The following is a 17,302-nucleotide window of genomic DNA, read 5'->3' as shown; positions in this document are numbered from 1 at the left end:
AAGCTCAATAAAACAGATGTCATGAATGGTAATTTGGGGTTACCTACTGGCTCCGGCTGATCGTACCTCCGCGTCCTCCTTTTACTTAATTTGAAAACCATTTTAATTTCTCTTTTTAAAACCTTCCTCGATTTGAGACTGGAGTTACACGAGTGTTCCTCCAATTCACTCCTTCTCCTACTCCCGATCCTGAACCGGATCCACTCCCAGTATGCCTCGGAATCTCCATACTGAAAACACCACTAAATCTCAGACACTTCCCACAATCCTGGGATCCAACTCTCGCTACCCAACCCTAGAGATCATGGTTTCCCTGATACACGTATGGGTCCTATGCTTTCAGTAGTACGGGCCCATACTACCTTCCACACCTACCCATATTTGTATGAAGTACTACCACAATACCCTAGAGAACATGCATAACAACGCTCAACCCTCACCACTAGAGGAACACTGAAAATCTCCCATAAGGGACCCGAGGCTACAGGCATCACAAATCAGGCAACATTATCATGAATTCCTGAAGATCCCTAGCCTAACTCTAGCATGCTGTTCTATCAAAGCTCAATAAAACAGATGTCATGAATGGTAATTTGGGGTTACTTACTGGCTCCGGCTGATCGTACCTCCGCGTCCTCCTTTTACTTAATTTAAAAACCATTTTAATTTCTCTTTTTAAAACCTTCCTCGATTTGAGACTGGAGTTACACGAGTGTTCCTCCAATTCACTCAAACCAAGGCTCTGATACCAACTTCTAACGACCAAAATTTCAAAACAATTAAAACTTTTCAAAAACCACCCATTTTAATAACGTTGTTACAAAAAGGTTTTTAATACATTATTTAACAGAGTATTTTCGCAGGTTCATTTCGTAAAACACCAACGCGGGGAACGGTACGATCACGCCTTTGCCTTGCCACAGACTCCTAAGAACCTGAAAACATAAAACCACAACTGTAAGCCCGAAAGCTTAGTGAGATACCCCCAATATACCGACCACATATACGCCCTTCCAGGCCACGACCTTCCGGTCCAAAACATATCGCCTTCCGGCCCATAACGCAATGCCTTCCGGCCTATAACATATTGCCTTCCGGCCCATAACATAAAAAGCATACATATCATAACACAACATAGAACGACCCCGCATACCAGGTCACACTCCAAACCTAGCAATCATGCACACAACACATAATCATATAACAGCTCACAGTTAGCAATCGATCAACAGATCACATAACATAGCATTACCCTAACCAAGATACCAGCCTAGCCGGTCACTAACATAACATCACCCTATGAATCAGTCAACATACCAAATGTACACATACGCCTTTCCAGGCCATGACCTTCCAGTCCACATCGCAATGCCTTCCGGCCCACAACATGTATTGCCTTCCGGCCCACAACATATAACGCCTTCCGGCCCATAACATAATGCCTTCCAGCCCATATCATAACAACTGACAACTACCCGGATTTCCATCCAATAAAAAGGTTGGCCTTGGTGCCATAAACCCTATCGATATAGTGAGGATAACTCACCTCGAAACTGCCGGCTGAAAGGACAAGATCCCGCTGCTCCAATCACTGATACGATCTCCACCACTGAACAGCCACCAATGCACTGAACTCAAAACCATAAACAATAATTACCAAAATACCCCTGGAAACCACTGGTTAACCCTTGGTCAAAGACAAGGTCAAAGTCAACCCCTGACTGACCCTACTCGCCGAGTCAACCCGATGACTCGCCGAGTCCCCGCACTCAGAACTTCCTTCAACCCGCGACCTAACTCGCCGAGTCACCCCAAGACTCGTCGAGTCCAACAACTCGGGGTCCACTCGTCCACAACTCACCGAGTCATCCCTTGACTCACTGGTTCTCGACTCAACCAAGAAATATTGGGACTCTTCGACAAGACTCGCCGAGCCCAAGAACAGACTCGCCGAGTCTAAGGCTATCTTCAACCTGCTCGCCGACTTGTTCATACAACTCGCCGAGTCCAAGGTCATCTTCATCCGACTCGCCGAGTTGTTCTTCCAACTCGTCGAGTTCACCCATGTGACTCGCCGAGTACCACCGATCTGAATCCATACAAAAGCATTCCAGACCATGCAATTGATCCAAAACATAGATCTAGCCTCCTACAACTCATCCATCACGTAAAGTGGCAAACTTTACGTGAATCCAAAGAGATCTAGGCCTTATTCACTTTATAGCTAGGGTTTGGGACATGATGGCTTCACTAAGCACCCAAACACAGGAACTTTAATGCACTCTGGGCCTTCAATATTCCAGATCTGAGGTAGCAACCTCAGATCTAACCTCCAAACTCTAAAACATACCAAGATATACTCCCCACAAACCCCAAAATGATGAATCCATATGATTGATAGCCCAAGAACGAGATATTACCTCCAAAAGAATGCCCCAACTGCAATGAAACTCGAATCCAAGCAAAGCCCTTTGATCCAAGCCTCTTCTCCTTCAAGATTTCTTCAACAAACACCTCCCCAAGCTCCAAATACACTCCAATCTTCTTCAATCACGCTTTCTAGGGTTTCTGGACTTCAAGGAGGATCAAAGAGGCTGGGGAGAGGATATAATGTTCTTTAAATAGGGCTCATTCCCCAGATTTAGGGTTTTCTCCACTCAGCACCTACTCGCCGAGTCCATCTTTGGACTCGCCGAGTAGGCCACTTGACTCGCGGCCAAAGTCGCGACCTTACTCGCCGAGTCCATCCATGGACTCGCCGAGTTGCCCTTCAAAATTTACACTTTTAGTCCTTCAACTCTACTCTTGCTATTCCGGGATGTTACACCTTCGAATATGTGATACTACTCTATATCCACATCCCAACGAGGAAAAGTAAATAGAGCGAAACCACACATCCTCAGTCTATGGGATCCTTATTATATATATAACCTTGGAAGTATACCCTCTGTAATTGTAGGTATATCAATAAGGATCTTTTTAGTTTTTCACACAAGGTTATCTATGGATCCTAAAATACCCCTAAGGTATCTTAATTTCTTGTTTGGTTCTTAACTTCTGGGTATGATTCTGGGATTTATGTGAGTCTCTTGGTATTCCAAAATACTCCCATAGTATTTTAAACTTTATGTTTGGCTCTAGCATTCCTATTTGGTAAGTTTCAGACCTGTTGTAACACCACTATCACTCCCAAGCACACGTTCATCGCATCTCAAATAAATGTAGTTGATCAGGTTACATTTATTCCAGCTTACGATTACATAACTGCCCAGGTTTAACAGTAATGCTCAACATCCGAAGACTTTTATTCTTGTTCTTCTTGTTATACTTGTGTTCGAATGTTTAGATTCTGGATGTTCTTATACTTTGGTAAAATATGGTTATATTTTAAAGTATAATTCTTGGTCAGAGTGTTTTATCCCTATGTATTTATAGGCTGTATATCTTTTATGAATTGATATACTGAGCTCACTATAAACAATGTTCTGATACCAATCTGTCACACCCCAAAACCGGAACGGCGGAAACGTTCTGGGGTGGATGACGTCATGTCAAGTATCACAACATATGCAGTATAGTAATCAAAGTACAACAACCATTGCATTAATAGTAATAGTTTTACATCAGTTACAAGTTGTAGTAATATCATAGTAATTATAGAACAATACATATATGCAACTCGGTTCTAGGCTGACTTCACAAAAAGCTCCTGAGATGTACCTATCTATTGCTGACCAGAGAATACAAGTTATTTTGAAAGCGAGCATCAGCATTTTTATAAATGCTGGTGAGTTCATAAGTATTTAGTGGAATTTATGTAAGTAAGTATTTTATTCAAAATAACTTTATGAAAAGTAGTAGTTTAGAATCTACGGTGTATTAGCGTCCTTTCCAGAAAATCCTATATTTTCTAAATAAAAGCAGTCTTCTACCAAGACTCGACAATGTTATGTTTTAAAGAGAAGTTTTCCCTGAAATACTATCATTACCAAAATATAGCATTTGACTTTAAAGAAAGTAGGAGAACATCACTGGTAAAAATAATGGGGGAAAATAACATATGCCTCAGCAAAAAAATACTGCTGACTAAGGCAAAAGAAATCATAGACTCCATGAGAGTATCGAATGGATGATACGCCTGGCTCAGTCTAACAAAAGGAAACAAAGACCCCAGACGGTATCAAATGATCGATACGGCTAGCAAGGTCTAAAAAAAAGAAACACAGACCCCAGACAGTATCAGATGAACGATACAGCTAGCAAGGTCTAAAACAAAGGGTGAATGTGAACTTGTATGTAACCATGCTGATCGACGATAGAGTATCCAATGACCCTCCAGGTCACGCGTAGAGGTAGTGGCAGTAGTAGTAGTGGTTTTATGTCACCCATGGGCCTTACCGGCGTGGACTGTAGCTAGTAGTTAGGGTGTGGAAGTGTCAGTCCCGTATAGATCTATACACATGATGTTCGCTCTCCTTCCCAGAGACTCTGGTTACACGGCATTGACGCTATGAAGCATCGTAGAGGGAAATAGTGTGTCACATTCTAAAGTATGAGAGAGAGAGAGAGATAGAGTGAGAGATAGAGTCTCCTAACTATTCCTATAATAGTTACTAGGGTTTCAGGAACATGAATTATAGAGAGAGGCCTTTACTACCCAAGGCGATGCACTGACTGAGAGCGAGCGAGAGAGATAGAGAGATCCTTTATGTCCATATATGTATACATGATACATTACTAATGTTTAAATGACCTTCGGACGGATAACCGATACCCACCAGACCACATCCCAACGAGGAAAAGGAAATAGGGCGAATTAGCCTTCCTAAGTCCTTTAAACAATATTTATATAACTATACAAATGTGGGCATGGATTTAACGAAATAAGAACTTAGAAGTAAACTTTGGCAAAAACTTTGGTAAGCCTTTGGAAAACCTTTACACTTAAAACAATTGCGACTTGATACTACCTTGTAAAACAAGCTTGAAAACCATTCATAAACACGTTTTGAATATAAATTTGATAACACAATATAAGTAAAGAAAACATTTGTTTAAAACACTGTTGTAACTGGTTTAGAAGTAAAACATATAGCATGAGAGACAATTTGAGAAAAGATTTAAATAAGTAAAGACGTTTTGGAAAACCATCTACAGTATTATACTTGGTAAAACAACTGAAAGTGTGATAAATCCTTGTACATGCGGGTTATTAATCACATATGATTGATATGATAACTGGCATGTTTTAACTTGTATTCCCCCATAAAAGCATGTAAAAACATTTAAAAGGTTAATTCAGGGGTATGAACTCACCTGTTGTAAGTGGATCAGACGGAGGTGTCGGTTGGGTGCTCAGTGTCAAGTAAAGACTTGAACACACTTAGTGACCTATTAACATATGATGACATATGTTTACATACAATTAGCAATTATAGTACTAATTAAACACGTATACGCATCCTAATGTGCGGAAAACACTTTGGTCGAGTGCTAGGAAGCTATTTGGTTGCAAATAAGGGAGTGTATGGCCTAGATAGGGAGTTTTATCTTCAAGAGTAAACTCTTTATAGAGTTCACGGCCCATATGACCAACTCCCCATGAGTTTACGGCCGTAAACTCATGGTGGGGGTGTTCTAGGATGCTACATGGTCTTATCTCACTCATAGAATTAGGCTAGGTCTAAATACAAGGCACATGAATGGGTTTAAGGCAACAAATGGACCATTTAAGGAGTTCACAGACCTAAACAAGGAGTTTATGGCTGTAAACTCTCACTTGGTCCTTTCCTTCATGAATCTAGGCCTTAAATGATAGGGAATAAAGTTATATGCATTTTTCCAAGTCAAATGAAGAAGTTAGGGCATCTTTTGGGCACTCTTTGGGAGTTTATGGCCCATGGACCATTCCTAGGGGGTTTACGGCCGTAAACTCCTATATCCCATATTTCTTTGATGTTTAACGCCTTTACTTCAATAGTGGTTGCTTCTAGACATTTTCCAAGGCCATAGGAGGTGTTTGAGGGCATTTCTAACACCTTAAATGGTGTTCACGGCCCTTGAAGAGGGGTTTACGGTCCAAGAGTGTTCTTGGGCCGTAAACTCATGTTTACTCTCCATATCATAATGTTTTGGTGTTCTAAGCTCGAAGGTGTAAGTCCACAAGTCATATCTAAGCCCTAGGAGTAGTTTAGAGGGGCTTTGGGGCTTAAAAACCCCACTTAAGGGTGTTCATGGTCCAAGAGTGTTCTTGGGCTGTAAACACATAATTTGGCCCCTATTTGATGTCTTAAACATGCATTTTTGCATGTTAACTAAGCCACACAACAAGTTAGGATAGATTACTTACTAGTTTGGGGTTCGGAATGGGCGTTTTTGGGTCGAAAACAAGTTGTAGAGAGAGAGAGAGAGTGTAGAGAGAGTGGAAAGAGTGTGAATGGAGTGCACTCCCCCTTATATAGGGGTTAAGCTTGGGGCTCAGTGGAAATCTATTCGATACTGACGTTAAACGGGGCTTTTGGTCGCACCCGATTAAATGGTCATATTTTGACTTGGTTGAAACTAAAACTTTTCAAGGGATTAATGAGGGTGTTTCTATTTTGTTTCAACCCTTACTACGTCATTATAAAAGTCCCAAAATAATTAACCAATTCAAAAAGGTTAACGGGAAGTTTAATAAAGTGGGTTATTAACGGAAGGAGGGGTTAAAAATGACGGAATAAATTTCGGGTTGTCACAGTGTCAGTTGCATGTATTGTTTGGTCATTGGAAATGTCAAGGGAGTTTTGTATCCACATGGGTTGTAGACGGTTAGAATTCAATGATTCTTTAAGAATGGAAGTTGGGGTGAAGATTCGTCAGTTCAGGGTAGGGGTTATTGTTTTTAGTCACCAGCATAAGAACTCGAGGAATTGGTATGGTATCATGGGAGGTGATTTGGATTATCAGACCTGATAAGATTTTAAGAGTATGCTGCAGAATTTCAGGAGTTGGGAGATCATTGAGTTTGGCTAACAATGGAAATATAGTATTGAATAACGCAAGTCATAGGCGGATCATGCTATATGAGGTTGATGGGTTGGGAGTCCATCAGATTTAAGACGTAAAAGAGCTTTGTCAAATCCAAGTAGGGGAGAATCGATCAGGATTTCCGGGAGTTAGGAAGGGTGTGGAACTAGGGCAAGTTTCACATCCTAGCCAAGAGGAGAGACTACCCAAGTGGCTATTTAGATTGAGGTTGTGTAAGTGGGAGTTCAGGAAACTTCCAACCGCTGCTCGGCGTCTCCTTTATTATGCATAGAAGGCTTGCGGTTGAGTCTAGGTTGAGGGCTTTGGAATTCAAAGTATGACCTGAACACTTGATTGGATGTAGTTGTATGCAGGTTTTGGTTTGGGATGCATGGGGTTGTAATGTTTTGGGTGTGGTAACGCTGTGGGTGGTAACCATGGTTCGTTAGAAGTGTATTAGACTACGATGGGATCGTAGCATTCTCCAGTTCGAGGTAGACTATCGTTGGAGGTGCTCATGAGCATAAAGGGAGAATCAGTTTGTGCATCGGGCATGCCAGTCAGGATTGTCTAGGAGTATTTATGTATCTTAGGTTGAGAACCATTGGGGTCGGAGGTGGATTCGGGCCTGTGTAGCTCTAGATGGGTCGGACCCATGGGTGAGGCCGCTCTATGGTATAGTTAGGTGAGAACCATAGGCGAGGCCCGTATGATTATGGAACTAAAGGTGTGTGACAACTGTCAAATTCAGGTAATTCTCATACTCATGCATCTTTATAAAAACCATTCATGCACAACATGCCATGGCCTAGTAGTATAAATTAGGTCAAAATCATGCATAAACTAGGATCCAAATAAGATCTAGGACTAATATACTTGACTCTTACGATTCTAGTAAGTTGCTTAACTACAATAGGAAATGCCAATACCATAATTAGAATGAAACTCCAAACATTTGTTACAATTGAAAAAGGGTATAAAACCCTAAAAATAAATTAAAATATTCTAATTACATTCCAATATGATGGTGAATATCAAACAATGTTCCAAAAACCCTAAAGAGCCAAAATCCAAATTTATATACCTTAAAGCTTAAAAACTTTATAAAATTGGCTATAAGCTTCCTAATATCAAATTTTTATTAATCAAATTATGGGTTATAATTAATGAAATAGAAATTTAATTATCATACATTAATCATAAATTATTAGTTAAAAACAAGATTTTTAAATAAATCAAGAATTGCTTTAATAAATACTTTTATAAAAATTAGGTTTTATAAAAATTTAGGAGAGAGTTTTATAAAGTTTGAATTTAGGAGTGAGGAGGCTTTAATGCACTCAAAAATCCGGCCACTCTCCCCTCCCCCATGCTCTCTCTTCCCAAAACTCAATCATTAAGACCTAATCCCCACTCTTCCACTTCTCTCTTTTCTCTCTCTCTAAACTCACGAAAATCAGCAGCCAAGAACACCTCTCCACACTCAAATCTTCATATTCTAAGGCTAATCTTCAAGGTATACACGAAAATCACTCACCATTCCTTACTTTTCCTTCTTGTTTTTAAAGGATTTTCTTGTATTTCTCTTCCTTCTACACCATTCTTTATGAACATTCATGAACATGCTCATGAATGTCGAGTTTGATGATGATGGTGGTAGGGTTTCACCCAAAAACAACATGCATGTTGTTTAATGGTGAAATCCAAGGACCAAAACCTATGTCAAACACTAAAGTTCGGATTTTTACAAGTTTTAAAGGTTCAAACACCTTATGCTTTCATGTATTTCTTTTAGAAACATCACTATGACAAACATATGTCCATGCATGGTTCTCAAACCGTGATGCATGTGATGAACATCAAGTTAAAGAGCTTGATGAGCAAAGTACATTGTTAATAGTGCATGTAAACGATTTGTCTATAAAAATATCTAAAATTATTTTCTATTCAAAGAAATTTTTTTCCAGATTCCCATTAAGGTAATATGAACATCTGGAAAATTTCAAGAGTTTTTATCATTTCTTTGATTTATTAAAATTGTTACAAGATAACAAGCCATAAATCACATAAAATATTTCCAGAGGTCTATAAATCCAGAATAAATTTGTGGATGACTCCTATGGTGAATAATGACCTCTCGTTAAATTTCATCGATATTTGTTGCTGTTTGGTATGATGTTCGATTTTCTTTTTGTTTGGGTATAATAAATCACAAAAACCACTTTACGGAGTTTGAAAATTGTATCTAACAATTTTCGCAGCCCTTACCTGTGGTGGGAGTCCGAAAAATAATTTCAAAATTTTTCATCACGCCTTCCTATTTTTCCCAATTTTTGGTAATTATAATGGCCTAAAAATAGGAAAAATAGTTCTGATTATCCAAAATTCATGAAGTTTTACCAGAACATCATGTTGTACAGTAGGAGGTTACATAAAAATTTTGGATGATTTTTCTCTACTGTAAAATATTTTTCTTCTATTTTCTAAGGTTAAATACACTTAAATACACTTGAATACACATAAATACCCAAAACTGGATTATACAATATGAAAACCACTTTTGGTATTTTTTTTCCAGATTACGTACACTGTAAATGATGTTACAAAATAAATTTTGGTAATTTATTTTAACTGATTATTATTTATTCTTCAGTTAATGATTATTTAAGTGAATAAAACAAGGAAAAATAGCAATACCCACTGAAAAATATATTTTATATTTTCCCAGCCTAGTTATGTATAATAAAAGTTAAATAAAAAGTTTAGGTAATTTTGGAAACTGTTTTCTATTTATTTCAATTTTTATTGGAATAAATGCTCAAAAATCATAAAATATAATTAAACAGCTTGTAAATCCATTTTTATATTTTTACCAGCTTCATAATGTGTAATAACAGTAAAATAAAAAGTTTGTGGATTTTTATCCTTTGAATTCTATTTTTCGTGAATTTATGTTGTTATGAAGGCTTAAAATTTTGGAAAATAGTTAACCATATCAAAAATTCAAGTAAAATTTTCTGGAAAACCTCTATTGTATTTAGAATGAAAAATACAAGGTTTGACAATTTTTGGAAACTGTTTGATAATATTTTACATTTTTAGGAATATAAAACACCTTTAAATGTGTAGAAATACCCTCAAATTTATATTACTAAATCTGGAAAATTAATATCCCAAAGTTATATTAATTGCATGGCTTGTAGAATTTCATCATTTCAGAAAAAGTGTAACCAATTAATATAAAATCCAATATTAGAACATAAATTGGCATTTCACCATATGTAGAGTTTAGTATATTAGCATTAGATTTCGACATGGAAACTCACTAGTGTGTGTGTTTGATGTCGTAGGATCCTGGTAGTAAGACGTTGGTGTATTCTGAGGCACCACTTGTACTTACACGAAATATTGTGAGTATTCACGCACTCCCCTATTTTCAGTTTTTATGTTTTGGGGTGGAAAAGCATGTCCAGAAAAACTATTATTTGCATGTTGTATTTAAATTAATTTGTATCAAACATGATTGCTATTGTATTGCTATGTCTCTCTATGTATGTCTATGCAACACGGAACATGAGAACTTATCGTACTAAGGCCCTTCCCTTAACTCTAACCATTAACTCTTTGAGCCAATGGTCATTATGGATAGCGCTATTAGGAATTGACAACTCCTCACCCGCCCTATTGTTGGAGTGCATGATACCATATTCATCTATGGAACGATAAGCATAGATCTCGATAGGGCTTTAGTCATAGGTTTGGTTGAGACTCATTGTTTGCTCATACACATACAAACTCTTTTCTCGTTATAGCAATAGACTTGTTATCAATAATAGCAATCAACTTTGTTTCTCATTAAAGCAATGTACTTGTATTTATGAAAAGCCTTATTCCAAATCTTGATTATATAAACTTGTGAACTCACCAACTATTTTCATAGTTGACGCTCGTTTTACATGCTTTTTCAGGAAATAATTAGTAAGTGATATATAAAGATTCATCATCATAGAGCATGCTGCATCGTGTTGAAGTTATTTATGAAGTTATATTTTGAACAATGTTATTTTGGAAAAACTTGTACTTGTTTCTTTTAAGCTATGGGTTGTAAACTTTTAAATATTGCTATGGTGATTTATCTTTATCTTTTGCAATGAAACCGTTATCGCTGTCATATCTTGCGTTTCCGATTTAGCGGGGTGTGACAGAAGTGGTATCAGAGCTAAAGTTATAAAGAACATCGGTTTTTCTTTAAGAAAACACAACCTATAACTAAAACTTACAACGAAATTCTTTTTACATCAAACATATTACTAGTATAATTAGGTCGGGAGTCGTATCGTTGGACCTCAATTAAACATAGCCTGATCACCTATGTTTAATTAAGGAAAGATTTATACAAAGCCTGAGCTAATTATAATGGGAATATGTTCAACAAAAATATTTGAGAAAACTTTATTTCAAAAATTCAAAAAGGTTAATTTTGGTGTGTGCAAGCATTGCATATTATAGGCATGCATTGTCATTTATTTCATATCTCATTGAAACTATGTCTGAGTCCACTATGTCAACATCGTCATCTTCCCGCGCTACCGCCTCAGCCGATGAGTCCGGCTACGTCACTACTATCCCTCGACGTAATCCCCCCGCTTCGGTAGAAGAAGACCCATCGGAGGACACGGAAGATAAAGGAAACTCGGTGGAGATCAGCAATGACAACGCCCCGAGTCAACGACGCGAGGCATCGCCTGCATCGGTGTTGCTACAGCCACCACTTTATGGGCTTCGTATTCGAAGGACGGCGAGGAAGAGTGTTCCCATTCCAGGAAGGATAGCCACCAGCACAGCAGGACTTGGCACGGCAGGACCTAGCGGGGTAGGACCCAGCGTTGCAGGACCGAGAGCACCCCCACAACAGCGAGTCATAGGGATACCTGTCAGGCAGCCAAGTTTGACCCCGGAAGAGTCCCGGAGATTGCAGTCGATGGCAGAGGGCCTACGTCACAGTCTCGCTGTGATAGCTGGCATCAGGAGGTATTGGATGAAGTGATGACAAGGATGGAAATCCTGTTTCAGCATTCAATGGAGGCTGCTGACACTGCTAGTGCTGCTAGACGAGTGGCAGGTCGTGCGATGACCGTATATTATGTGCTTGGAGGGCTATTACTGATTGTGGTGTTGATGTTTCTTGATGGGATGGCGATTAGTATTTGGTTCTGATTTCAGTATTTTATTTTATTTTGTCATGAAACAAAAACCCATGTTGGGTGTCTTTTGAGAAAAACATTTAAAAACCTTATTTTGGGATCGATGTATTGTTTTTGTTTTAAGACCATTTCAAATGGTAATGAAGAAGTTTATTTTATGTTTGAAAACTTTTACTATGAGGGAAAACCCTAGAATTTTCTTAGTCAATGGCCGAATAAAAAGATTTTTCTTTTCTTTCCTTTCTAAAATCTATATGCATAGTATTAATGCAAACCATTAATTTGACAACACTTACGGTTTTCAAAATAGTAGTGAACTAAATACTATACATTATTTTATGTATTTATATGTATTTATACTCTTGTGTCTTAGAACCATGTCAGGAAGGCCTAATCGCGGGCGTTCACAGAACGAAACACCCGATGTTGCTCAAGTTGTAGCACAACAACTCATGGAAGCAATCCCAAACATTGTTACTCAAGTAACTGCGGGACTAAATGCTAACCAAGGAAGTAGTGGAGGAAACCAGGAAAACAATGAAAGAGAATGCAACTACAAGTCCTTTATGGCTTGTAAACCTAAGGAGTTCCACGGAAAGGAAGGTGCGGTCGGGTTGCTGAAATGGATTGACAACATGGAGTCGGTCCTTCACATTAGCAAATGCCTCGAGCGCAACAAAGTTGAGTATGCAACTTGTCTACTCCAAGATAGGGCATTGACCTGGTGGAATACTCTAGTGCAAACCCGAGGCCGTACAGCGGCATATCAGCTAACTTGGGAAGACCTAAAGAAGCTGCAGATAGAGGACTATTGTCCCAAGGATGAACTTCAAAAGCTTGAATCTGAATTCTGGAACCATTCTATGGTTGGAACACAAATAGAGAAGTACACAGTCCGATTTCATTAACTAGCAAAACTGGTACCTCACATGGTTACTCCTGAGGAGAAACGGATAAATCGTTACATCTGGGGTCTGGCACCAGAATTTCGGGGAATGGTTACCTCAGCAAACCCATCTACTATTCAGAGTGCAGTAAGTCTAGCAAATCGACTAACCAATGATGCAATAAGGATTAGAGCATCGACAAAGGAAAACTCTAGTAGCAAGAGGAAGCCAGTAGATCAGGGAGAGAAGAAGTATGGAGGCAAGTCAGGGAGGAAGCAGAAAGTCTCAAGAAACTTTATGGTAAGAGCCCAGGAGCAAGAACCAGTGAAAACTCAGGAACAGGAAGTCATGGAAGTGCAGGAGCGAAAGCAGTACTCAGGACCGCTTCCGAAGTGCAATAAGTGTAACTTCCATCACAAGGGAGCTTGCCCAGTGTGCCAAAACTGTAAACAAACAGGCCATTACTCGAAGTATTGTAAGTTGAATAAGGAGGGAAAAGGGGCATGTTACGAGTGCGGCAGTACTGATCATCTCCGTAGAGCATGTCCCAAACTGAACAAGGGGCCTGGTATCAATGGACAAGGCCAAGCCAGGCAAAACTTCCAAGGAAATCAAGGTGGACGGCCAAGAGGTGTAGCCTTTATGATTGGTGCAGAAGAAGCTCGTTAGAACCCTGAGGTGATAACAGGTACGTTTCTCCTGAACAACCATTTTGCATCAGTAATATTCGATGCGGGAGCAGATAGGAGTTTTGTTTCTATAGCATTTAGACCATTAATTGGCTTGAAATCGAGAAAGATGAGGAATTATTATGCTATTGAACGTGCTGATGGGTATGAAATTAGGGCTAATGATATAATTCCTGGTTGTACTTTGAACTTAGCTGATAAACTCTTTAGCATTGACCTAATTCCTATAGAGCCAGGTAGTTTTGATATGATAGTAGGAATGGATTGGTTATCCAAAAATAGAGCGGACATTGGTTGTTACGAGAAGGTCATTAGGATACCTCTCCCTAATGGAGAAACCCTTATCATAGATGGTGAGAAGTCAGGAAGAAGTTTAAACATTGTATCAAGCATGAAGATTCACAAGTACCTGAAGAAGAATTGTATTGCATTCATGGCCCACGTGCTAGAAAGAGAACCTGAAGCTAAGCAACTCAAGGAGATTCCAGTGGTTCAAAACTATGCCGAAGTGTTTCCGGAGGAATTACCCGGTCTACCCCCTCACAGACAGGTCGAATTTCGGATAGATTTAATTCCCGGAGCGGCACTGGTAGCAAAAGCACCATATCGCCTTGCACCATCCGAGATGCAAGAACTATCCGGACAACTTCAAGAACTTCTAGATAAAGGGTTTATTCGAACAAGCTCTTCACCTTGGGGATCCCCAGTGTTATTCGTCAAAAAGAAAGGCGGGTCGTTCCGAATGTGCATTGATTACAGAGAACTGAACAAGTTGACAATCAAGAATCGATATCCCCTCCCTCGAATAGATGACTTATTCGATCAATTGCAGGGCGCTTCATACTTCTCAAAGATCGACCTTCGGTCAGGGTATCATCAACTAAGAATTCACGAAGGGGACATTCACAAAACAGCATTTAGAACCCATTATGGACATTATGAGTTCTTAGTCATGCCTTTTGGACTAACGAACGCACCCGTTGTTTTCATGGATTTGATGAATAGGGTCTGTAGACCATACCTAGACAAGTTTGTAATTGTATTTATCAATGACATACTTTTTTACTTGCAAACCAAAGAAGATCACAATAGACATCTGAAGCTAGTGTTGGAGCTGTTGAAGGAGCAGAAATTGTATGCCAAGTTCACTAAGTGCGAATTTTGGATTCGGGAAGTACATTTTCTTGGTCATGTGATCGGCGAAAGAGGAATTCATGTAGATCCAGCTAAGATCGAGGCAATCAAGAAATGGGAAGCCCCCAAAACCCCGACAGAAATACGACAGTTCCTAGGATTAGCTGGGTATTACAGACGTTTCATTGAAAATTTCTCTAGGATTGCTCAACCATTAACATCTTTGACCCAAAAGGACAGAAAATTTCTCTGGGAAGAGAAACACGAAGAGGCGTTCCAAATCCTGAAAAACAAGTTGTGCAATGCACCAATTCTGGCTTTACCAGAAGGATTAGAGAACTTTGTAGTGTATTGTGATGCGTCTCATCAAGGATTAGGATGTGTGTTAATGCAAAAAGATAAGGTCATTGCGTATGCTTCCAGACAACTCAAACCGCATGAGAAGAATTATACCACCCATGATCTAGAACTAGGAGCAATAGTTTTCGCTCTAAAGATATGGAGGAAATTAAGATCAATGATAAGCTAAACTTTGTTGAGGAACCGACAGAAATCCTTGACAGGGAGGTGAAACAACTTAAGCGAAGTAAGATTCCGATTGTGAAAGTTTGATGGAACTCAAAACGCGGGCCGGAGTTCACCTGGGAGCGTGAGGACTTCATGAAGGAAAACTATCCACAACTTCTCCCATGCGATGACAAGTGATGACATAGAATGAATTTCGGGACGAAATTCTTTTTAAGTGGGGGATACTGTGACAACTGTCAAATTCAGGTCATTCTCGGACTCATGCATCTTTATAAAAACCATTCATGCACAACATGCCATGGCCTAGTAGTATAAATTAGGTCAAAATCATGCATAGACTAGGATCCAACTAAGATCTAGGACTAATATACTTGACACTTACGATTCTAGTAAGTTGCTTAACTACAATAGAAAATGCCAATACCATAATTAGAATGAAACTCCAAACATTTGTTACAATTGAAAAATGATATAAAACCCTAAAAATAAATTAAAATATTCTAATTACATTCTAATATGATGGTGAATATCAAACAATGTACCAAAAACCCTAAAGAGCCAAAATCCAAATTTATAAACCTTAAAGCTTAAAAACTTTATAAAATTGGCTATAAGCTTCTTAATATCAAATTTTTATTAATCAAATTATGGGTTATAATCAATGAAATAGAAATTTAATTATCATACATTAATCATAAATTATTAGTTAAAAACAAGATTTTTAAGTAAATCAAGAATTGCTTTAATAAATACTTTTATAAAAATTTAGGAGGGATTTTATAAAGTTTGAATTTAGGAGAGAGGAGGCTTTAATGCACTCAAAAATCCGGCCACTCTCCCCTCCCCCATGCTCTCTCTTCCCAAAACTCAATCATTAAGACCTAATCCCCACTCTTCCACTTCTCTCTTTTCTCTCTCTCTAAACTCACGAAAATCAACAGCCAAGAACACCTCTCCACACTCAAATCTTCATCTTCTAAGGCTAATCTTCAAGGTATACACGAAAATCACTCACCTTTCCTTACTTTTCCTTCTTGTTTTTAAAGGACTTTCTAGTATTTCTCTTCCTTCTACACCATTCTTTATGAACATTCATGAACATGCTCATGAATGTCGAGTTTGATGATGATGGTGGTAGGGTTTCACCCAAAAACAACATGCATGTTGTTTAATGGTGAAATCCAAGGACCAAAACCTTTGTCAAACACTAAAGTTCGGATTTTTACAAGTTTTAAAGGTTCAAACACCTTATGCTTTCAAGTATTTCTTCTAAAAACATCACTATGACAAACATATGTCCATGAATGGTTCTCAAACCGTGATGCATGTAATGAACATCAAGCTAAAGAGCTTGATGAGCAAAGTACATTGTTACTAGTGAATGTAAACGATTTGGTCTATAAAAATATCTAAAAGTTCTTTTCTGTTCAAAGAAATTTTTTTCCAGATTCCCATTAAGGTAATATGAACATCTGGAGAATTTCAAGAGTTTTTATCTTTTCTTTGATTTAATAAAATTGTTACAAGAAAACAAGGGCATAAATCACATAAAATACTTCCAGAGGTCTATAAACCCGGAATAAATTCGTGGATGACCCCTATGGTGAATAATGACCCCTCATTAAATTTTATCGATATTTGTTGCTGTTTGGTATGATGTTTGATTTTCTTTTTGTTTGGGTATAATAAATCACAAAAACCACTTTAGGGAGTGTTAAAATTGTGTCTAACAATTTTCGCAGCCCTTAACTGTGGTGGGAGACTCCGAAAAATAATTTAGATTTTTTCATCGTGCCTTCCTATTTTTCCCAAGTTTTGGTAATTATAATGGCCTAAAAATAGGAATAATAGT

The 17,302-nt window shown here is 38.5% G+C and overlaps 1 protein-coding gene across 1 annotated transcript; it reads left to right on the top strand.

Annotated features, from left to right (window-relative positions):
* Positions 1-13,141: 13,141 nt before the first annotated feature.
* On the top strand, positions 13,142-13,768 carry LOC111877697 (uncharacterized). The gene has a single exon (XM_023874206.1). It carries the CDS (start codon positions 13,142-13,144, stop codon positions 13,766-13,768), a length of 627 nt encoding a protein of 208 aa, XP_023729974.1.
* The last annotated feature ends 3,534 nt before the right edge of the window (positions 13,769-17,302 follow it).

Source organism: Lactuca sativa, chromosome 5, assembly GCF_002870075.4.
Source record: "Lactuca sativa cultivar Salinas chromosome 5, Lsat_Salinas_v11, whole genome shotgun sequence".
NCBI classification, from domain to species: Eukaryota; Viridiplantae; Streptophyta; class Magnoliopsida; order Asterales; family Asteraceae; genus Lactuca; species Lactuca sativa.
Note: the sequence above shows the minus strand (reverse complement) of the source record. Positions and strands in the feature narration are given on the sequence as shown.